This window comes from Heterocephalus glaber, unplaced genomic scaffold (genome assembly GCF_053883595.1).
Source record: "Heterocephalus glaber isolate CG9 unplaced genomic scaffold, H.glaber_assembly_v1.0 deba00000809, whole genome shotgun sequence".
In the NCBI taxonomy this organism is placed as follows: domain Eukaryota; kingdom Metazoa; phylum Chordata; class Mammalia; order Rodentia; family Bathyergidae; genus Heterocephalus; species Heterocephalus glaber.
In genome coordinates, this window is record NW_028258163.1 from 10,541,221 (window position 1) to 10,564,727 (window position 23,507).

General features: G+C 38.7%; 1 protein-coding gene across 7 annotated transcripts in view; it reads right to left on the reverse strand.

Moving 5' to 3' along the window:
* Fmn1 (formin 1) overlaps positions 1-23,507 on the reverse strand; it is a 440,321-nt gene that overhangs the window by 220,532 nt on the left and 196,282 nt on the right. For all 7 annotated transcript variants that reach the window (XR_015449807.1, XM_087207535.1, XM_087207534.1 and 4 more), the window contains 2 exons: positions 7,583-8,427; positions 2,755-2,905 (listed from right to left, as the gene is read on the reverse strand). Coding sequence is in view for 6 of the 7 variants with exons in the window: in XM_087207535.1 (XP_087063661.1) it covers positions 2,755-2,905; positions 7,583-8,427 (996 nt within the window). In the remaining variant the exon portion in view is untranslated. The remainder of the gene's footprint in view (positions 1-2,754; positions 2,906-7,582; positions 8,428-23,507) is intronic.

Below are 23,507 nucleotides of genomic sequence, written 5' to 3' on the forward strand. Positions count from 1 at the left end.
TTCATAAAGAAATACAAGGAGTAAAATCAATCCCTCTCAAAAAATAAAGAATACAAGCTGCTGTAATATGAAACTGCACAAAGAAAACTTTCAGTTTCTAGTTAGCCAGAGAAGCTTTCCCAGAAGTGGTAAACTGAGGCTAGCTTTGGAATATAGAGAGTTTCCTTTTGCCTTTTACCAACAATAGTCTTCTACTTCTACCAATGGTGTTTTAAAAAGCCAGCCTGGTTACAGGGCACATCACACTCCATCTCATACAAATTGAACTCTACAAGAATACATTTCATAGCAGGTCAGTTGACTTGCTTGGAATTTATTCTGTTATTAGAAAAATGCAAAATGTTCCATGCAGTAGGTTCTGTTGGAAGATTCACCTGGTATATTGGGACCATATTTTTCTTGTGACAATTTCTAGTGAGCTTAGAAGAGATGAAAAATTTTGATCATGATTTTCATCCATAATTTACTATCAATGGAAGAATCTAATTTGACTCACAGAAAACTACATTTAGACAGGTCCCATTTTTACTCTTTGAACTGTAGTTAATTTCATCATCATAACATTTCTTAACATACGAACTGACGGGTAAATCCCACCTTACAATTGAAAAAGAAAGCTGATAATACTAATATTATTCAATATTATACAGTTTCCAAAGCAGTTTCTCAAATCCTCATAGATTTGAATTTCACAATATCAGGTAAACTTGGATATTGTTATTGCTGTTTTACAGAAAGAGAAAATATATAAGAGGGAGGACCCACAACAAATCAACAGCAGAAACAAGAATCCTTAAAATCATCTCTGCTATTATCAAAACATGGACACAGAGGAATATTAGTGGCAATAGCTGTCGCAGCAACAGTGACAAAACTGAGGGCACCTAACACAGATTGGGGATTGATTATGTGCTAGAAACTATGCTGACCCTGATGCATGTTTAATAATCACTCAGATTAGCAGTATGAGTGAACATTATGTGAGCTTTCTGTCACTGTACTAAAATACTGGAATCAATTTACTTATAAAGAGCAAAGATTTGCTTTGACTTATTGTTCTGGAGGTTCCATTTCAAGATAAGGTGGCCGCCCCACTGCTTCAGGCACCTGGCAGGGACAGCATATTATGGTGAGAACACATGGCAGAACAGACCTCTTACCTCATACCCAGGAACTGAGAGAGAGGAAGAGACTTGTCTCGCAGATCCCTTCAAGGAATGCCCACATGACCTAAAGACCTCCCACTAGTCCGTACCTCCTAAAGGTTCCACTCTTTCCCAGGAGCCACATCCTGGGACCAAGCTTTGACCACACGGACCTTTGCAGGATGCTTATCCGAACCACAGTGGATGTCATCTTGTGTTATGCTTAGGGACTGAGGCATGGAGAGTGCCAGAGCCCAGAGCCTCTGAATCAGATCACATCCACCTGGCTGCTTGAAGATCTTAAACTCCTTCCCTTGCAGAAGACTGGTGGCTACAGGCCTCCAAGTCCTTCAGTATCTGCTCAGAAGTCACCCACTGAAGCCTACTTTGAAAACTTCTTTCAGAATCACAGACCCCATCCCCACCTTGTCAAAGCAGACCCTGCCACACTGTGGGATTCACACAGCTTGTTTTTAATGTTGATTGCTAATATGAGCTCCACAGGGCAAGGCCAAGGCTGCTCCTTAGGGGTGTGTGTGAGTGTGCTCACGTGCTTCTTTTAACATATTCCAAATACTGAAGATAGTGCTACCCAATAGAACATTTTTTAATGATGGAAATATTTAATTTTTGTGCTATCCAATATGGTAATCACTAGGCGCAAGAACAAAACTTGAAAGTGACTGGTTGTGATAGTTAACTGACTGTGTTAACTTGAGTAAGAAATGCCCAACTAAATTGGATTAGCGTAGTTCTGGATGTGGCTGAAAAGATTTACTGAAGATAGAAGACCCAGCCTGGGTGTGAGTGGCACCAAACAGTAGGCTTGTACCTGAATGGAATGAAAGGGAAATGAAGAAAGAAGCCTTGTTTCTGTTTCTTCAGAGGAGTGCCAATCTCCACCCTCACCTTGGACAGTGTCTCCTGGCTTCCAGCATACTCTCCAGCCTTCCATGGCAGACCCTTTAGCTCTCTTGATATGGACTCTCACACTAAACACTACACTGAGCTCCAGGTCTTTGACTGGACCCTTTGGATCTCCAGCACACAGACAGCCATTTTGCACTCTTCCATACCTGACTCTGTGGGCAGCCATTGTAAGCTCACCTTGTAAACCCTTATATGCCCATCTTATGCTAATCTAGTGAACACTGACTGATATACTAATACAACTGAAGTTTTGAATTTTCTATTTTATTTAGTTTTATTATTTAAATAGGTGCATGTTGCTGTACTATGAAGTTCCAGGCTAGAAGAAGGCCTATGACCACAACTTCCCTTGCCAATATTTGTTAAATGAATGCACTGATAGATGAAAGCTATTTTTCATATTGCCTACAAACTACTTTTACTGATAGCAACATTAAGTTTTACATTGTCCACAGAATGAATGGCTAGAAGAGTCCAGATTAAATTTTTAAAACTTCAGAAGACCAAAATAGCACATAAAGATTTCTTGAACTATTAGCTCCTTTTTGCCATCTATGATTCAAAACCTTCCAAAACATTTTCTGAAACAGATGAAAAACAAACTAGCAGAACACAGTGAATTCTCATGGATAATACAAATGTATATATACTTAGAACTATTATTATAATCACTACGTACCTTTTTAACCTTGTTTTTCTCAGCATAGGTCTCTGAGAGAGGCTTTTTCTTCTGTACAGATGTGACTTTGGAGAATAAATATTCAAATTCACTAGTGTCCTGGATATCAGGTTCTTCTAAGGAATCCCATAACGTTGGTGAAGCATTTTGGCTTAAAAGAGAAAACAAGTTTACCTTATGAACCAAAGCAGACGACACTATAACGGTGAAATATTTCTCTAATACATTTTATTTCTTTTTTTTAAAAATAGATAACCCTAATAAACTTGAAGAAAAGCTTTTCCACAGTACACACATTTAAGTCAAAATGTACTATAGAATATTTAAGCATACACATACACATCTCCATGGTCATTTGAAATAATCAGATAATGCTAAAGAAGACCCTTGGCACTCAGAAATCCTAAGACTTCTACTGCTGGGGTGCATAAGCTGCTCCTTCCTCCATCTGTGGCATTTCCTTGAGGAACAAAAGTGCACATCAACTAAAGAATGAAGAGATAACCAATTTTGAAACATGCATAAGATAACAAAGAGACTGAAACCGGAGTAGGAAGGTAAAGATCTGCATCCTCCTGGACATTTTCTCCTGGCCCTTAATATATGAATACTCCCTCTCCATTACCTGAGTTACGATATCCCATCCCTAAATAGCAACAACAAAACCACAAAATTCCTCTCAGGCACAAGTCCCCTGAGAGTTCAACAAAAGCAACCATGGGGAGATGGTGTTTTATTTTCTAGAAAAGGGTCCTTCCTTGTTCTGAAGCAGAGAAAGAGAATTTGCTGAGGTACATCAGCACGGGCTCTGAGAGCCAACTGGACTGTGGTCTGCTCTCCAAGTTAGAAGACATCCCCCAAGTGCCTGCCTCCTTAGCTTACTTTCTCAACTTCTCCTAGTGTTATGTACTTTTAACACCCTCAGACAGAAACACAACTCTCATTTATATTTTTGTTTGTCAAGCATATGTATATGTTATGATCTGTAACACCTACAAATATTTACCTTTGTTTCGTACTTATTTTCTGTCCCTGAAAACTAAAATACTCTTACATATGACATATAATATTATATACAATAAATATATTTATTATACCATTAAATGTTTAGATATAATGCAATTTTCATATTCAAATTAGTTGGCAAAACTGCCTCTTCATGTCTGCTTGCTCATATTTTGCTAGGTCTGTTTTTCCCACTACTTTTGTTCTGGCCACATTTACTTCTCTCCATTTATTATTGTTTTTTTAAATATAATTTTTCCATTAAATATTTGAACCACTTAATTGTGTAGACATGACATATGTAAGTTATAAAGTATAACAATGTAAAGACCCCCTGGGAAGCCACTGGCCAACCCAAGAGCTAGAACACTCCTGATGAAGTATGTCCATCTATGATGTGGACCTTCCTCAGTCATAGCCTTCTGCCCTTCATTACATCCTCATCTCAGCTGCACTGAGGAAAGGGTGTCTTGATTGGGAAAGAGAGCCAGGACCTTTTGGAGCATGCAGGGCTACTGGTCTGGGCTTCAGGAGGATTCTAGGCAGCTCAAAGGGGGTGCCTAGAGGGAAATAATGCTGTGGCCAGGCAAATGGCCCAGACCCATTCCACTCCCCTGTACTTACTCATCTGTTCTCTGAACACAGAGGTCGGGCCAGGAGATTGAACACTGGTGTAAATTTTATTTGGGTGTCAAGGTGAGTACCATTAACATATCATTTCAGGAAAGGCATTTCCAATTCTGGATAAATTAATTTCAGAACACCTACTCTCAGAGAGTTAGCATTTGGTAGAGCAATAACAAGAACTTCCTTATGTTGAAGGACCTGCCCTACTGGCCAACTGTTTTCTGACCTTGAACATACAATTTTAGCTGAAAGGGAAGAAAAGGAGAAAAGGCAGAGAAGAAGGAGAAGTAGAAACTTACTAGGAAGCTGAAAAAGTAATTAGATGATGATTTCCTTTTCTTTAACTAGATGTCCCTTTTCTATTCTAGAAATCATAAAACAGACATCAACGGCAACAGAAAAAGCTAGTGGTGAAAAGCAATCTTTACAGGTAAGAGGCAACCACATTTTGCTCTTGGTCACCCAGATAAACCAAAATTCATGTTATTTATCACCATGTTATTACCATTATTTATAATCATGCTATTACCACTTTAGCATGTAAGAATGCTTACCTCTTAGGTTATTAAAATGGCAATTTACCTCGGATAAGAGCACACATCCCGTGCAATTATACTTCTGCTTATCAATGAATGCTACACAATAGACTACAGTGCTGCTGTGGTTTACAAACTTAATTCATTCCACAACTCCAGAAAAGATGGCCATGGCCATTCCCAACACCTGATGCAGGATGCAGAATTTGCAAACAAAAACAAAATTTTGCCAAACACTTCTGTTTGCAAACCAAATGTTTGCAGTGGAAGCGTTCATGAACTGAGGTACCACTGTATTTTCACTAAAAAGAAGTACAGTAATTGTACTCAGGAATACAAAGTATTTTGAGGAACGCAAGATGAAAGAGACTGTGTGGTGCTGGCAGGAAGTGGCCATGCTGGGGTCTTCACACACAAAAGGCAGCCCCTCTACACCTAAGAGCTCAGGCACAAGGCTACAAGGAAAAAAATTGCAGTGAGCGATTATCCCTTGCTTGCTCTACCCTGCCTTGAAGAGGGGCGCAGGGCTACATCTCCCCGTGGGGCTGTCAGATGGTGCTAGAGTCTATGACAACAGTTGCCAAAAAGTTTCTTAGGGGATGAAGTGGAGTTGGCAAGTGAGACACAGGTGTGGAACAGCTCCATGTTCTGCCAGAACACACTGTGCCCGGGCTGACAGGCGGGATTCATCACCCTGGCATGACTGCACACTTATGTGAAAAAAGTAATAAAGGAATACAACTCAAAAGAAATATCCTGGGAAATTGTTTTCTATGAAATACCTGAATCTTGAATAGGAAAGGGGAACATTAGCGCTTCAGTTGTGGTAGAGGATATTTTAGCATCTCCTCACTTTTTTAAATCATTCACTTGGGATATTATATAGTATCAGCATTTAAAAATACGTATCAGGATAGTCTACAAACAAACTTCTGGCCTTTATCTCCTGCTGAGAGGAAAGGCGACAATGTGAAGTACATTACCAACTCAGTTCTCCATATGCTTAGTTTTAAGTTATTCCCATTCCTCCTATGGTGATTTCCCATTGCATATTACTTTGTTTAGTAGCCCACCTTCCCTAAGCAAATACCACATAAATTAAAAAATTCACTACCACATCTTAATTTGCAGAATGACTTTAGAAATGTTTTCTATTATATGATTTTTGTGAACAAATAAACTCCAAAAATAGGAAGTGCTCAGATACCTCAAAGAACTAGGACTACAGGTCCCATTTGACCCAGTTATTCCCCTGCTGGGGATCTTCCCCAAAGAATTAAAAGAATCACACCACAGCAATATACGTGCGCCCATGTTCACAGCGGCACAATTTGTAATAGCTAAAGCTTGGAAACAGCCCAAGTGCCCATCAACTGGAGACTGGATAAAGATGTGGTGTTTTTATAAAATGAAGTACTCCTCAGCCATAAAGAATGAGAAACTAGAGACAGTTATAGCTAAATGGATGCATATTGAGGCCATACTCTTAAGTGAAATAAATAGGACCCACATGTGTCAATACCAAATAGTTTCTCTGGTGTGAGAAACTGAAAGTGTAAATAAGGATTAAAATGATTAAAATGAATAATTGATAATTTGAACTAGGAAAAGGTCCAAAGGCGTAGGGGCGGTGAGAGGGGAAGGGAAAAGGAAAGAAGAGAAAGGAAAAATTATGAGAAAAGAAAAAGAATGGAAACGAAATCTATGTAAATAGGGAAGGGTGGAGGGGGTGAAGGGTGCACAGGGAATGGGGAAAAAATAAGAACTAAGATACATCATGTACAGGTTCAAGCACCCAATGATAAATGTAAACATATTGTATACCTAAAATGTACCAATAAAAGAATTTTTTTTTTAAAAAAGGAAGTGGTCAAGAAACAACATCTCTCTTGGGCAGTGGATTTAGCTCAAGTGGTTCTGCCACCTGCCTCGCAAGCGTAAGGACCCGAGTTTGATCCCCAGTACCAAAAAAAGAAAAAAAAAAAAAAACGAAACATGTCTCTTATTGTCCTGCTGGCAGGGTCAGAAATGAGACACAAGTCAGACTCCAATCTGAGTGGAAGTTTCCTAGCCACCCTATCTTCCTGGGTCTTCCAGACCTAGCCTGACAACCTCTAGACCCACGAAAGGTGCCTTTCACTTCTGCTCTGCACACACTGCCTTTTCTCTGAAAGGCAACAAGGAATAAAGATGCAAAGGTGTGAGCACTTAAAGGAAACAAAGTACAATCAGGGAAAATTTACATTTTAAGACTCTTTTAAGACCTGGAACTAATAACTAATAAGGAACTAATAACTCAGCATCGCTGTCTCCTCCTCTAAATAAAAATATAAAAATACACATATCTGTTAAATATCCGGGTCACTGCACTGATAATACCATCTAAAACAAGGAAGTATATTATAAAATATATTCTAAAAACTCCTCGTTGAACCTATACTACAGATTGGGACTCAGTTTCTTCCTAATAATTCATTACAGTGATTGATACTGGAGGTCTTACTTAGACCTGGACTGCTGGAGTCTGCAGAATGGAACCCAGTTCCTCCCAAATACAGAGACCTTTTTATCCAAGGCATTCACTGCAGTTCAGAATGCTACCCTCTGCAGAGGCTCAACCGACAAGAATAAAACATCGCTTGGGGATAATTCGAACTTACCTATCACTAATTTGTATTCTAGTCCAGTATAAAGGTTTCATGGGACAACTGGGCTCAATGGCTGGCTTTCGAGGGGCCTGGCTGGAAGAAGAGCTGAATCCAAAGAAGAGGGCAGGAGGAGGTGGAGGTGCAAGTCCCAGGGGTGCTGGGGCAGGAGGGGGTCCCCCGGGGCCGGGCACAGCCTGGGAGATAAGAAGTGGTGGGGGGGGAGGAGGCGGGGGGGGAGGTGCAGCGCTCGCAGGTAGGGGCAGCGGAGGGGGCGGAGGAGGCGGGGGCGGAGGTGCAGCGCTCGCAGGTAGGGGCAGCGGAGGGGGCGGAGGAGGGGGCGGCGGAGGAGGCGGGGGCGGAGGGGGCGGGGGCCCATCGCTCAAAGTTGGTGTGGGGGGCACCTGCTGCAGAGGTCCAGGTCCAGGTGGGAGGGGTGGAGGGGGTGGGATGGGAAGGGGCGGGGGCGGGGGCGGTGGGGGAGCCGTCTTTGGGCGACTTGGGGATGTGCCTTCCCCATTCCGAAGTGGTGTGGGGGCGTCTTTGTTGTCACTTGAGGGAGACAGCTGGCTTAAGGAGGAGATGTTCAGCTTCTTGGGCACTATGGGGTTACTTCTGGTTGTCTTGCTGTCACCCTCGCAGGGTTTGAGGAAGGTCTCCCTGTCGGTCTGGACGCACACGTTTCTGTAGGCCTTTGGAGGGCAGTCGTCGGTGGACACGCAGGCGTCTCTCAGCTCCACGCACCCTCCTGGCCGCCGGTGTTCTAACTCGAGTCTGAGATTGTCAATGGTTTCTTCCAGCCGCGCTGTAATCGCTGCATGCTCCCCCCGAATATGAAATGCCCGAAGTTCAAACTGGGCCTGTAGGAAAAATAAGCAGGAGACCCAAGAGTTGATTTAAAAAATAAAAACAAGTATGAGAAATAAAAAAATTCAATGGTACCATCAGTATGCCCCAGAACAGCCCTGTCAACAGTGAGAAATAGTTTTCTTTCCACCATCCGAGAGGGTATGAAACGTTCCAAAAATTTAAACAGTCAGAAGTTGAAGAGTAATTTCTTCCTATCTGAGCTCATGGGAGATCATTACCATGCATTAAGGTTTAGAGTAAAGCTGTTACCTAAGAACTTTTACCTGATTTTAATATCAAATGCAAAACAAAACTTTTAATAAAGTTTTGGGATGCTTCAATGTATCTTTCCTAAGTTTAAGTTTGGGTATGGAAAAAGGAAAACTATAAAGAAAAATCCAATTTGGAGATCTTTCTGGTTCAGAGTTGCTGTTTTCACAGTCTTCCTTGAGAACATCTCCTTTGTCGGGTATGCAGGGCAATGGAGCAGAAACAGAAGGCATAAAAGAACAATGATGGTTATTTGAAAAAGTTTCCATATCGAAACTATCAGAGAACAGTATTTGTGTCTGTTTCATAATATATCAATAACAAACCAATATAAATGCTTATAAGGATAATGAGGATAGTAAAATGTCTTTTTTGTCTGCTAGATTCCAAACTATATTTTATAAGACAGTAGACTTTTTAGTACTTGTTTCTTCAATTATTTTAATGCATTAAGTGTATGGTTTTATACTTACTAGATAGAGCTGGTGTGGCTTTGTAAAAGGAGTCAAATTGGAGAATTATTAGTTTCCCAAATCCAATATAATAGTAATTAAATATTTTTAGTGAATTTACATAATTTCTGCCTCCCCCATAAAATTAACTCCACAAGATAAAATCAGTGACAGTATTATATTTATTTCTGTATTCCAGCAGCAAACTCAGAAGGACACAGCATTCAAGAGAAAGGTGGAAGAAAAGCACTGAGTTATATTCACCACCACTGCCTTAAAAACCATCCTTAGGGCCAATGTTTCTTCACTTTAATTTGAGCCCCAAAATATCTACAACACCAAAGCACATACTACCGCAGAATTCTTTTACATTGAGAAAATAAAGTGCATACTTTTAATGGCCTGGCTGGGCAAGGTAAAGAACAGGAAGCTTTTCTATCTTCATCAAGGCAATTTTTGACTTTTTTACTAGGTTCAACTTTTCCCTAATATTCATTCCCATGAACAAACCTCTAACTAGTTATGGTCAGTAGAACATAAAGACAAATACTTTCTATAGTTAATCTTTTTTTTTTTTTTTGGTACCGGGGATCGAACTCGGGTCCTTAGCTTGCAAGGCAGGCAGTAGAACCACTGAGCTAAATCCCTGGCCCCAAAACTTTTTCTTTCTTTTTTGTTTTGGTACCGGGAATCGAACTCGGGTCCTTGCGCTTGTGCAGCAGGCCGCGAAACCACTGAGCTAAATCCCCAGCCCTTCTATAGTTAATCTTATATATGGACATGGTAGCCCTGAGCCAACTCTGAATGAAGTGGAAAGTTCAGGGACCCTTTATTTATTGTGCAATCCAGAGGATTAAGGGCCTGAGTTTGAATTCACGCTACCCTGTTCATATCTTGGCTTAGCCACTTGCTAGCTGTGTCACCTTAGGCAGAAAATACTATGTCCAAAAGCCTGAGTTTCTTGTAGTATGAAGGAGGATAACATCTCCAGGGCTTTTATAAAAGTAAAATGAGATATTTCCTCTAAAACAGTAGGTATTATGCCTGGACCATAGTAAATGCTGAATAATTATTTCTGTTAGCTACTGTTAGTAATGATAATATTAGAGTAAGAGACCAACAAATTTCTGATTTTGTAAATTTTGAAATAATGCTACCTTCGTTGAGTGATAGGCATAAAACTAGGAAAAGCTTAAGCCATGAAGATGAGAAATATAGTACAAACAAAATGTAGTACAAACAGTTGAGAATATAGTACAAACAAAAGTTCACCCAAGTTTTCATGAGTTCTACTACTAACTGCCTGACAGCAATTTCAAGTTTCATCTAACCAAGTGGTCAAATCTGTATATTTCAGTGAAGCACCATCTTCATGTCTCTCATCTCTCCCACATTCTATCCTGATTTCCATCCTGAATTACTAACCAACATTTTAACTTCATCCTTGTGACTTTGTTCTGTCACTTCAAACTTTCTCGTGGTTGGTGTTCCCTACTAAACCTTCTTCCAAGAAGGCTGAGAGTCAAGTAATATTTATGGGACAAGAATTTTACTCAGTCTTCAACTTCTTAAGAATGTGAAACAAAGGCAAATTCCATGGAGAAAGTTTCCTTTTATAAGGAAACCGACCTTATGTCTACACAAAGGCTCTGGTCTCCACCATTCAATCAGAAATCTTCTTAATCTTCTGCTGTGTATGCCTATATATCATTTTTGTGGCTCTGATTTAGTGCATGTGCATGATGTAATAGGTAGAATGTAAATTGGGTAGGTTATTTAACTTCTCTGCACTGTAGTTTTCTTACAAGTTAAATGGGGATAATAATAGGAGCCACTTCACACAGCATCTATGAAAGGTAGATGAATTAATAATTGTAAAATAATGTATACAGGAGAGTTTGTAACATAGTACTGTGTAAGTCTGCTGTAATCATTGTTGTCTTTTTGAATACCTGACAGATCCAAGGCCAGGGGCCACATCAGCTTACTTTGGACTTTAGCATACTTCCCAGTACCATGCTCCAGCTACCCTGCTCTATGCTCCTAAAGCTAAGACAAAATACCCAAATCCTCCTCCAACCTCTTATAGCTATCATGTTCTTCCTTATCTCACTTTTCTTTCACATCAGAGCTTTATTAAAAACACACTCAATCTTTGCTGCATTTGTTCTCTCACCCATTCACTCTTCAACCAGTTACAATTGGGTGCCATTCTTCTTAATCTATTGAAACACTGTGATTTGACACTTACGTCTAATCAGCGTTTTTCAGTAGTTTTTGCCCCCTCAGCTGCATTCATTTGCATGGATTGTTGTTCACACCTTGATATTCTCTCTGCTGCCCTGGACTTCTGAATCTCACCCCTACTCCTTCCCTCTACCCCTTTTTCCTCTGACTTTCTCTGCTCTTTCCAGTCAACATGTGGACTCATCTGTCCCCTGAATATTGCTCCCTGGGAATTTTCCATGCCATTTTTTCTCATTCTATAGTCTCTTTAGGTATTTTCGTGTACTCATATGGTAAATAAAATTCATTCATTACATGATAGTGACTTTAAAATGGTACCTTAAGACAATAATTCCAACTACCCTTTGGATTAATCTACTTGAGTATTTAATCTTCTATCTCAGACTTAACATGTCTAAAAGTGAGTTCATTGTTGTTGTATTCCAAGTTTTCCTCTTCTGAAATTACTCCTGCAGTTAATAGCATCATTGCCTCCAAGCCAACATCTAGAGACCCTGGTATCATGCTGGGTTCCTTTCCCTCTCACAATCTCAATGTACTGGTTTTCAATGAGTTTCTTATATTTCTCTGACTCATTCCTTTGTTTCTATCCCCACCATCTCAACCTTTCAGTAGGTTTTATCTGGACAATAACAAAAGCCATTTGTTTTTTTCTGGCCCAGGTTTAGCCAACTATGGGTTCAGGAAGATTTTTTCCAAAAATAAATGCATATCATGATTCAATAATTAGCCATTACTTAAAGAATGACACTGAAATGATTTGAACACACAGACCACTCTTCTGATCTCTTTCCACCTACTTTTTCCACTTTGGGCTCTTACCTCTTTCTTCCCCAGATAGATACACACTGGATTCCAGTCCCACATAACTTCTTCACTCCTCATGACCATGCTCTTTCATGCCTCTAGGCCTTTGAAAATAGTATCTTCTCTCAATACCCTTCCTATGCTGCAAACACCCAAGAAAAGGGGCAGATTACCAAGTACAGAGCTCATGAATGGGTTACTTACACAGTGTATTTACTGACACTTAGGATGACCAAAGAGGGAAGAAAACAACGAATTTCCATGTACTCCACAAAAATATGCTGAGATTACAGTAAGAGACCCTATTGATTACTAAGATTTAAGTGTCCCCTTTTACCTTTGCCTTTCCCTGTTTCATGACCATTTTTAATTATTCCAAGTTTGTCTTGGTGGCAGTCATAAGATCAGCATGACACAGTAACTAAAAGCGATTAAAGTTATAAGCTCCTGATTCATTTCCATTTCTGTCCATATCCTAATAATCATTTCAAATTGTACCCAGATGTATTATAAATGAAGCATCTCAATTACACATATATCATGGCATAAACTTTATGGAAAGCTAGTTTTTATCCCTATCTTTCACTCTATTTCCTGTTAATTGACACTTTTTTGCACAGAGAAACTGTGTGTTGTTTCCCTTCATTTATCTAGATTCATTTCTAGAAAGACTGGCGGTGATTTAGTGATTTGAACACAGAGTACAATGTTGTTTGATAATCATACATTTCCAGACAATCTTTTGCCCAGGATCCTAAGAATCTTTAAGAACTTTCAAATCCAAGCCTCTATAGTGAAAACTATAATAAATCTAGGTCAAGAAAGCACAATGTTTTCATATTTAGACTCTCCTTTACCTGCATAATGAACATATGCTTATAAGCAATAGATAAAGTAATTACAAACCTTCTGTTCATTTATAGATAAATATTCTTTTGGATAGACGAGGCCTTTTCAATTTTCTCACATTCTCCCTGTTAAACATCCACTGATTTTCTGCATCATTTGAAAAGAGGTAGGTGCCAGTCTGTCCCTCTGTCCCGCCACTCTGGGCCCAGAAGAAGGGGCTCCCGGCCCAGAGGAAGGGGCTTCCAGGCCGCCATCCTTCCCTCCGCTCCTGGCATGAAGGAAGGGGCTTCTGGGCCAATGACTATGCCGCTGCTCCCGGCCCAGAGGAATGGGTGACCTGGCTGCCATCTGTCCCGCCACTCCCAATGCAGAGGAAGGGGCTTCTGGGCCCCTGTCCCACCACTCCTAGCTCAGAGGAGGTGAGCTGAGGGACACCAACAGCACCCCCCACCCTGGCTCGAAATGAGAAGACACGAAAACAAGTCTCAAAACCAGGCTTCCAGATCAACTCCAATAACCCCAAAGGGAAACGAGATGGAACACTCCGATACTCAACCACCTGGACTCCTTGAACGGGCAACAAAAGGGGATCTGGAAAAAAGGAAATCAGAAATAATTTCTCAGATAACAGCAGAGACTGTGCTTCTAGTGCAAGACATGATTAATAAATCTAGAGAGGACACAGATAAAAAAAATAGAGGATCTGAGGAACATGATGGAATCCCAACATAGGAAACAAATGGAATCCATAAAACAGATGCAAACAGATTTCCAAGAGATTAAAAACTCCATTGAAAGTCTACACAGCAGAATGAGCCAATGTGAGGACAGAATTTCAGATATAGAAGATAAGATTGCAATGAGTGACCAGGAAAAGAAAAATTGCTTCAAAATTATAAGGGAACATGAGAAATCAATCCAGCAGCTGCCAGATGATGGAAAGAAGAATAACATAAGACTGATTGGAGTCAAAGCAGAAACAGGAGAGAGTGCAGATGACATTAAAAAAAATTCTTCACAGAAGTAATGGCAGAAAACTTCCCAAGCAGGGGAAAAGAGCTTGACATACAGATAAGTGAAGCATATAGGACTCCAAATAGCCTTGATCAAAAAAAAATCTCCACATAGGCATATAATTGTTAAGATTCCAGAAACTCAACAGAAGAACAAAGTTCTACAAGCAGTGAGAGAAAAGAAACAAACCACATACAAAGGAAAGCCCATCAGAATGACAGCAGACTTCTCAATGCAAACCCTCAAGGCAAAAAGAGCTTGGAGTGACATATTCCTAGCCCTAAAGGAAAACAGCCTCCAACCCAGATTGATGGACCCTGCAAAACTATCTTTCAAAATTGATGGAGAAATAAGATACTTTCATGACAAAGAGCACCTTAGGAACTTCATGTATACCAAACCAGCACTACAAAAAATTTTAGACAATATCCTAGGAGCAGACACTGAGGATCACAATCCCAGGAAGCAAAGCAGAATGAACCCATTGGACACGACAAGAAATTAAATGTAAAGGGGGAGAACCCAACAAAAAGAAAAAGTCATGACAATGATAAGTCAATACGAATCAGTTATAACCATCAATGTTAATGGCCTCAATTCACCAATCAAAAGAAATAGACTGGAAGAATGGGTCAAGAAGCAAAATCTAACAATATGCTGCATACAAGAAACACACTTAATTCAAAAGGAAACTCATAGACTGAAAGTTAAAGGGTAGAAAACAATACTCCATGCGATGGGAACCCCCAAAAAAGCAGGAGTAGCTATCCTCTTTGCAGATCAAGTAGATTTCAAACAAACACTGATTAAAAGAGACAAAGAAGGACACTACATCCTTGTAAAGGGAACAATCTAAGAAGAAGAGATGACAATCATAAATATCTATGCACCAAACACTAGTGCGCCCAACTATATAAAACAAATACTAACGGACATGAAAAGTCATATATGCACTAATACAATTGTAGTGGGGGACCTCAACACCCCACTGTCACAAATAGATAGATCAACTAGACTAAAAATAAGTTAATGAAATACTAGAAATCAATCGAACTCTTGAACAAATGAACTTAACAGATGTTTACAGAGTCTTCCACCCCACAAAATCAGAATACACATACTTCTCAGCTGCACACTGGTGGTTCTCCAAAATAGATCACATACTCACAAACAGAACATGTTTAAGTAAGTGCGAAGAAAGTGAAGTTATCCCCTGTATATTATCAGACCATAGTGCAAGGAAATTGGAGATCAATAGCAAAAGAAACTCGAAAAATTTCATAAACACATAGAAATTGAACAACTCACTTCTAAACAACCAATGGGTCACAGAGGAAATTAAAGAAGAAATCAGACAGTTCCTTCAATTATATGACAATGACAATACAACATATCAGAATCTATGGGACACCATGAAAGCAGTCTTACAAGGGAAATTCATAGCAGTGAATAATCATATTAGGAAAACAGAGCAAGACCAATTCAACAACCTGATGCTGAACCTCAAAATTCTAGAAAAAGAAGAGCAGGACAAAAACCAAAGCTCATGTAAGGGAGGAAATTATAAAGATCAGAGGAGAAATCAATTCAATGGAGACTAAGAGAATGATACAAAAAAATTAATGAAGCCAAGAGTTGGTTCTTTGAAAGAGTTAACAAAATTGACAAACCCTTAGCCAATCTTATCAGAAAAAGGAAAGGCCCAAATCCATGCAATTAGGAATGAAAAGGGTGAAATGACAACAGACCCAGCAGAAATCCAGAGTATTATCAATACCTACTTCAAGAATCTATACGCCAATAAGATGGAAAACACAGAAGAAATGGACAGATTCCTTGATACATATGAATTACCAAAGTTGAACGAAGAAGACCTAAAAATTCTAAACAACCCAATGTCAATCAGTGAAATTGAAAACATAATGAAAAACTTACCAACTAAGAAAAGCCTGGGTCCTGATGGCCTCACTGCTGAATTCTACAAGACATTTAGAGAGGAACTACTGCCACTACTGTTTAAACTCGTCAATGAAATTGAAAGGGAAGCAATACTCCCAAATTCATTCCTGGAAGCAAGCATCACCTTGATCCCCAAAGTAGAGAAAGACCCAACTGAAAAGGAGAACTATAGGCCAATCTCACTAATGAAGATAGATGCAAAAATCCTTACTAAGATACTGGCAAATAGAATGCAGAAGATCATAAGAAGATGATGAATCCCACCCTGATGAAGTGGGATTCATCCCAGGGATGCAGGGATGGTTCAACATATGTAAAGCAATCAATGTAATACATTATATCAATAAACCCAAGGACAAAAACCACATGATTATCTCCATAGATGCAGAAAAAGCATTTGACAAAATCCAACATGCATTTATGATAAAAACCCTACAAAAAATTGGAATAGTCTCTACCTCAAATTGATAAAAGCCATCTATGAAAAATCAACAGCTAGTATAATACTAAATGGTCAAAAACTGAAATCCTTCACACTAAAATCAGGAACAAGACAAGGATGTCCACTATCACCACTCTTGTTCAATATAGTTCTGGAAACATTAGCCATGGCAATTAGACAAGAGAAAGAAATAAAAGGAATAAAGATAGGAAGTGAAGTCAAATTGTCATTATTTGCAGATGACATGATACTCTATATAGAAGACCCTAAGAACTCCACCAAAAGTCTTCTAGACTTAATAACCAAATTCAGTCAAGTAGCTGGATAGAAGGTCAACACTCAAAAATCAATAGCTTTCCTCTGCACGAACAACAGACTCACTTAGAGAGAAATAGGGCGAACAATTCTTTTCACAATAGCATCCAAAAAACTGAAATACCTAGGAATCAACTTAATGAAAGAAATCAAGACCTCTTGTCTGAAAACTATAGCATTCTGAAAAAGAGAGATTGAAGATGATATCAGAAAATGGACAGACATCCCCTGCTCCTGGGTAGGAAGGATCAATAGAGTGAAAATGGCCATACTTCCAAAACTGCTCTATACATACAATGCAATTCCAATAGAGATCCCAGCAGCATACTTCACGGACATTGAGAAAACAATCTAAAAATTCATTTAGAACAAGAAGAGACCCAGAATAGCAAAAGCAATTCTAGGTAACAGAGACATGGCAGGGGGTATCACAATCCTCAACTTGAAACTATACTACAAAGCTACTGTGATAAAAACAGCATGGTACTGGCAAAGAAACAGACTTGAGGACCAGTGGAACAGATTACAAGATGCAGAAACAACCCCAGACACACTCAGCCATCTCATCTTCGATAAAGGAGCCAAACACCCTCACTGGAGGAAAGATAGCCTCTTTAATAAATGGTGCTGGAAAACTTGGGTTTCAACTTGCCAAAGATTAAAACTAGACCTGAATCTCTCACCATGCACTAAACTAAAATCGAAATGGATTAAAGATCTAAATATGAAAATAGAAATGCTGAACCGGCTGGAACAGAGGTTAGGGAGAACTCTTGAGGACATTGGTGTAGGAAAAGATTTTATGAACAAAACCTCAGTTGCCCATGAACTAGCAAAATCAATCAACAAGTGGGTTCTCATCTTATTAAAAAGCTCTGCACAGCAAGAGAAACCACCAGCAGTATGAAGAGTCAACCCACAATGTGGGAAAAAATCTTCACCTGCTGTTCCTCAGACAAAGGCATACTATCTCAAAGCTATAAAGAACTTAAAAAGATCAGACCTCCCAAATTTAAAGACCCAATCCAAAAATGGGCATCTGAAATGAACAGACATTTCTCAGACAAAGAAGTAGAAATAGCAAATAAATACATGAAAAAATGTTCAACATCACTGGTCATTCGAGAGATGCAAATGAAAACAACACTGAGATTCCACCTCACTCCAGAAAGAATGGCTGCTATCATGAAATCAACCAACAACAAATGCTGGCCGGTCTGTGGGGAAAGAGGAACCCTGCTCCACTGCTGGTGGGAGTGTGGACTGGTGCAACCACTGTGGAAATCAGTATGGAGATACCTCAAAGAACTAGGACTGGAAGTTCCATTTGACCCCGCTATTCCACTGGTGGGTATCTTCTCCAAAGAATTAAAAGAATCATACCACAGTGATGTATGAGCACCCATGTTCATAGCAGCACAGTTTGTAATAGCTAAAACTTAGAAGCAGCCCAATGCCCATCAACTGGAGACTGGATAAACAAAATGTAGTTTTTTTATAAAATGGCCATAAGAAATGAGAAATTAGAGACATTTATAGCTAAATGGATGCACATTGAGGAGATACTCTTAAGTGAAAGAAATAGAACACATGTGTAAACATCGAATACTTTCTCTAGTATGAGAAACTGAAAATGTAAATAAGGACTATAAGATATAATAGATAATGTGAAATAGGAAGAAAAGGTGCAAAGGGGAAGGCGAAGTGGGAGGGGGAGGGGGAAAGCAAAGAAGGGAATGGAATTAATATGAGAAAAAGAAAAAATGGAAACAAAGTCTTTGTAAATAGGGAGGGACAGAGGGGTTGAAGGAAGGGCAGGGGAAGGGGGAACAATAAGAACCAAGAGAGACTATGTAAAGGTGCAAATTTCCAATGATGAATGTCATTATATTGTATACCTAAAATGTACCAATGATTAGAATGAATAATCAATAATGCAAAACAGGAAGAAAAGGTCCAAAGGGGTAGGGGGAGTGGGAGGGGCAGGGGAAAGGAAAGAAGGGAAAGAAAAATGATGAGAAATGGAAAAAAATGGAAACAAAGTCTTTGTAAATAGGGAAGGGTGGAGGGGGTGAAGGGAGGGCTGGGAATGGGGAAAAAATAAGAACCAAGATGCATCATGTAAAGGTACAATTCCCAATGAGAAATGCAATATATTGTATACCTAAAAGGTACCAATAAAATAATTTTTAAAAAAGAAAGAAAGGAGGTTAGGTCCTGAGCTTTGACATCTTTCTAGTACTGAATTCCTCAAGTTTTATCTAGCTTCCTTTACTCATAGCTTTTTGGCTTCTACTGCTTTCATTTTTAATCACTTCCACTTTGTCCCTGCAATAGACTGTTAACATCCATCTCCTTCTAAGCAAGATTCAAACTCACAATCTTTGACAGGGCAATCCCAATTAGATCATTCTGTTTTCTTTCATTGGCACCATTTGTAGTGTTTGAAAGGTATGGTTCTCAGCCTGGCTCCTCAGTAGAATCATTTGGAGAGCTTTGTTAAAGAAACTGGTGCTCATGCCTATTCTCAAGTGATCCTCACTTAATTAGCTTGAAATGGTGTCATTGTACTGGTATCCTAAAGCTCCTCAAGGGATTCCAATGGGAGCCAGAGTTGAAAATAGCAGCAACTATTGTTAATCTTTATTTCCTCTACTGCAGCAGCTGAGATAGTATTACATCACAGCATCAGTGGGTTCTTATGCCCATGGCTTTTATTTGTCTCATTTCAGAATCTCCAGAGGAACATGTGCTGTTTGAAAAAGCTGCTTCCTTATTCTCATTATGTCCAATAAGGAGGATATCCCTTCATTACCCAAACTGAGAATAGTTGTTTTACATATCAGATGAGGCTAGATTCTTTATATAATACTCGTGACTCTTCAAAATGTGGCCTCTGCCAACTTTTCCAAATGTTTTCCTATATGTTCCCCATGCTGCAGGCTCAAATATATAATCAACTCTCACATCTTCATGCTTTTTCACATGGTGTTTCTTCTAATTATAACACCTGTTCTCATTTTCACTTAGTAAAAAGACTTAAAGAAAACTTCTCATACTCAACTGAACTTTTTCTTGATTTTTCTTGACAAAAGTTTTCTTTGGTGCCAAAAAACTTTCTAGGTTCACCCTGCATGATAGTCATTTATGTTTATCCTCTTTGCAAATCTAAAAGCTCTAGGCAGTTGGGGACCTCACCTTATTCATGTTTAAACTTCCAGAACATTACACACTGCTTAACTGATCCACAAATGTTTACTGAGTAGAATTTATTGATTTCTTCTGCTTTAAATACGAAGACTTCCTTGTGCCTCTGTACCACACCATCCAATTACAATTGAAGTCCCCAAAATACACAGAGAGATGAGTTTCCCTTTGTCTTGGATATTCTCAGACACAGCATAGACTGAAAGACCTCATAGCTATCAATTAGCTGTTACTTACAGGCTCAGGCAAACTATTTAGAGCAGACATACTGGAAGCTCTTTTCACCTGTTTCCTGCCCACTTTTCTCATTTTTGGCCCAGAAAATTCAGACAAAACATTCAAGTTATTAATGAAGGTATTTCTAAAAGCTGATGTTGATCTCATTTAGTTAATTCAAAATATTTAATGTAGGTAAATGTTCTATCACAGTAAGCACAATGCATATTTCCATGTGTATAATAAGCTATCCCGTAGAACTGAACCACATTTGTGATTCTAATCTGATTAAGAATTGAGCTCTAGGCAACTTCCCCAGTCTCCTTTGGGGCTGGTTCTCCCTTCACTTACCAAATCCTCATTATTTTTTAATATCCTCTACATTACCACTGCTCAGAGAGATATCATCGAAGGAACACACTGTACTGAAACCCAAGCAACAGAGGAGACTTTTGCCTGCCTGGTCTCCACCAGCATGTCTGTCACAAAGACGGTAGAAAAGAGCCTCCTGGTGAAAGATGCTGGGTTGGTGCCAGACACTGTGGAAAAACCATCCATTAGCTTTTTGTTGTTAGGAGCATTATCTCCCACTGGTGCTGCCTGGGCCAGTAAAAACCCAGGTTATCTGTTGCACAAATTGAACAAGTGAGTCTTTTCCAGGGACTCTTCCAAATTCTACATACCTGGGCTGGAGGAAAGTTAGACAGTTCCTAGGAGCTATGCAGAAGCACAGTAGAGCTTCTGCATTTCAAAAAAGTGCAGTGTGAACAGAGGGAAGGAAAGAATGCAAACACCTCGAAGGGATGGGATTCAGTTCTTACACAATGATTAGGTAAGGCAAGAAGGTGGTGGCTTTATGGGTTTCAGTATGGGCAACTGGGTTTTTCAGGTTTGTTTATTTTTGAAGGCTGCACAAAGACTTTAATAACCCTTAATTAAATTGGCTCATATTTTTCATTGTAAAAGCAAAATAAAAATCTCTATTAATAGAAAGAATGGCATTGAGTTTGATGAGAACCCTGTAAATGAATAATAGCTGGTTTTAATTAACTATTATCAATAATTTTCTTCTCCTTATCAGAAATAAAAGCACATCATGTTACAACCAAAAGGGCATCTCGGGGACACTCAGAAACATGAGGCATATCTGATACATCACTGTAATTACAACTTACCAGAAAGGATAAAGCAATAGAGAAATAAGGCAGGCAAAAGAGGAGAAAATAAAGCAATTGATAAGGTATAATAGCACTTAACTTGACTTGAGAGTCAAACTCAATGCATAAAATGCTAGAGAGTACGAAGTTATATAATACAAAATTATATAGTTATATATAGTTATATATACAAAAATGGTGATCTTCAGCAGTCATCTGCTATGTTGATGCTCAGTAAAAACAAAGAGAAAAATGAAACCGACATGGAATGAGTGTGCTGAAAACAGTGCTAAGTGCCTTCATTTAATCCTTGAAATTCAGTAAGGCACACATTCTGAGGGATATGTTAACCTGTATAAAATCCCACAGCTGAAAAATTAGTTCAAAAGAATAGAAATGTAGGCATGTTAAAATTTATTTTTTCCACTATACAGTTTTGAATTGCTATCAAATGGTTCCTTAACTTAAAAATGGATAAGTTAGTCATAGTAACTCATAATTATAAATGTTAATGACATATTGCATACTATCTACTGCTTTTAAGAATGTGTTATGTTAATGAATATAATTTCAACAATAATCTGAGAATGCTGGAACTGTTATTTTTTCCCAGTGAGGAAAGAGAAGCACAGAAAAATTAAGTAAATTGTGAATGAGTTTGAATCTAGTGTTCACCTTATCACCCATCCTCAGTGATTAATAGTCTTTCCTACTCAGTAATTTTTAGGAAGTTATAACACCAACCAAAAAATACAGGTACTTTCTTTAGGATATTTGCCCTACACTCTCCTGAAAAATAACTAGAGTCATTAAGGAAATATTAGATATCAAGTTTATCATACATCAGCTCAAAAGCACTGGCCAAAAGATCAAGATTCTACTGCTAGGTACCTCAGTCATTAGCTACTTGTACTTAGACAATTTTAAAATTTCCTCTAAGCTTCATTTTACTGTCTGAAATTAAAGGTTTAAAACACTTGATCACTAAGGTTTCCATTACTTCCAAAGCACTAATGATTTCCACCCACATGACTTCATCAGATCTCTTTTTCTCAAAATGTCCTTGAATACAACTCTATTCATAAATGCCTCATAAGATCTTAAAGCACATTAATGTCTAATCCACAGGAAAAAAGTTCCAACCCTCATTGACAATGCAAATATTCACATGAGGTCAGACAGACTTATTATGGTCCTCTGTGTATGTGATGCAGATAAAATTGTGCATTATTTTTGAAAGGTGACAGTTATAAGTACACAGGAATATACTTTCAAAATAAGAAAATGTAACTTTGAGTAGTCACCCAAGAAAGTAGGAGGGGACTGAAACAGAAAACAAAATATTGGAAATCTGCACTGAGGTTCTTATTTATGACACAAAACAAAACAAGATTATAGTCAGAGTTCATTTTGGGAAATAAAAGAAAGAAATCATTACTTATGGGGAATTGTGGTAACTTTTTATTTCTAAGTTGCTAATATCACTTAATATAGTATAAGTCACAGAATGGATATACACACTGGGATATCCACGGAAATGATTTTCAGACTTCATTTTTCCAGAATGTAATTTTAACCTCAATGAGCAAACAAACCCAAGATTGCATACTTTAAGGTAATGAGCCAACATACTAGTTTTTTCTCTAGTGAGACAGAGGACTTAGAATTTTATGTCATATTATCACTAGTAAAGCTACAGCTAGTCCAAAGAAGTATGACTCATTCTAGAATACATATGAACTTAGAAGCAGCAGATACTCAACTCTGGTCTTTAAAACTATAGCAAACCAGGGTTCTCTAGGAAATGACACACCCATTTGAATATCCCCTTCTGGATGACTTACACACTTATCTATGAAGGGATGCCATGCTATGGCCAATGCCCCTTCTGTCCAATGGTTAGAGCTATCATGTGGTATCACTTGGAATTCAGGTTATGTTTGCCTCACATACTACCAACTTTGTTTGCATACTCTTCTTTTTTATTTTATTGGAATTAGGCAGAGATTTTTTAAAAAATTTAGGTCAGGTATACAGAATTATCAAATGGGGGCCAGATGATATCAAAAGAAGTCAGATGGTGAGTGTTTTTTGGCATAAAAATACAAAATAAGATTTCTGTCTGGAAAATAGTTTCCACGTCTTTACAAATGATA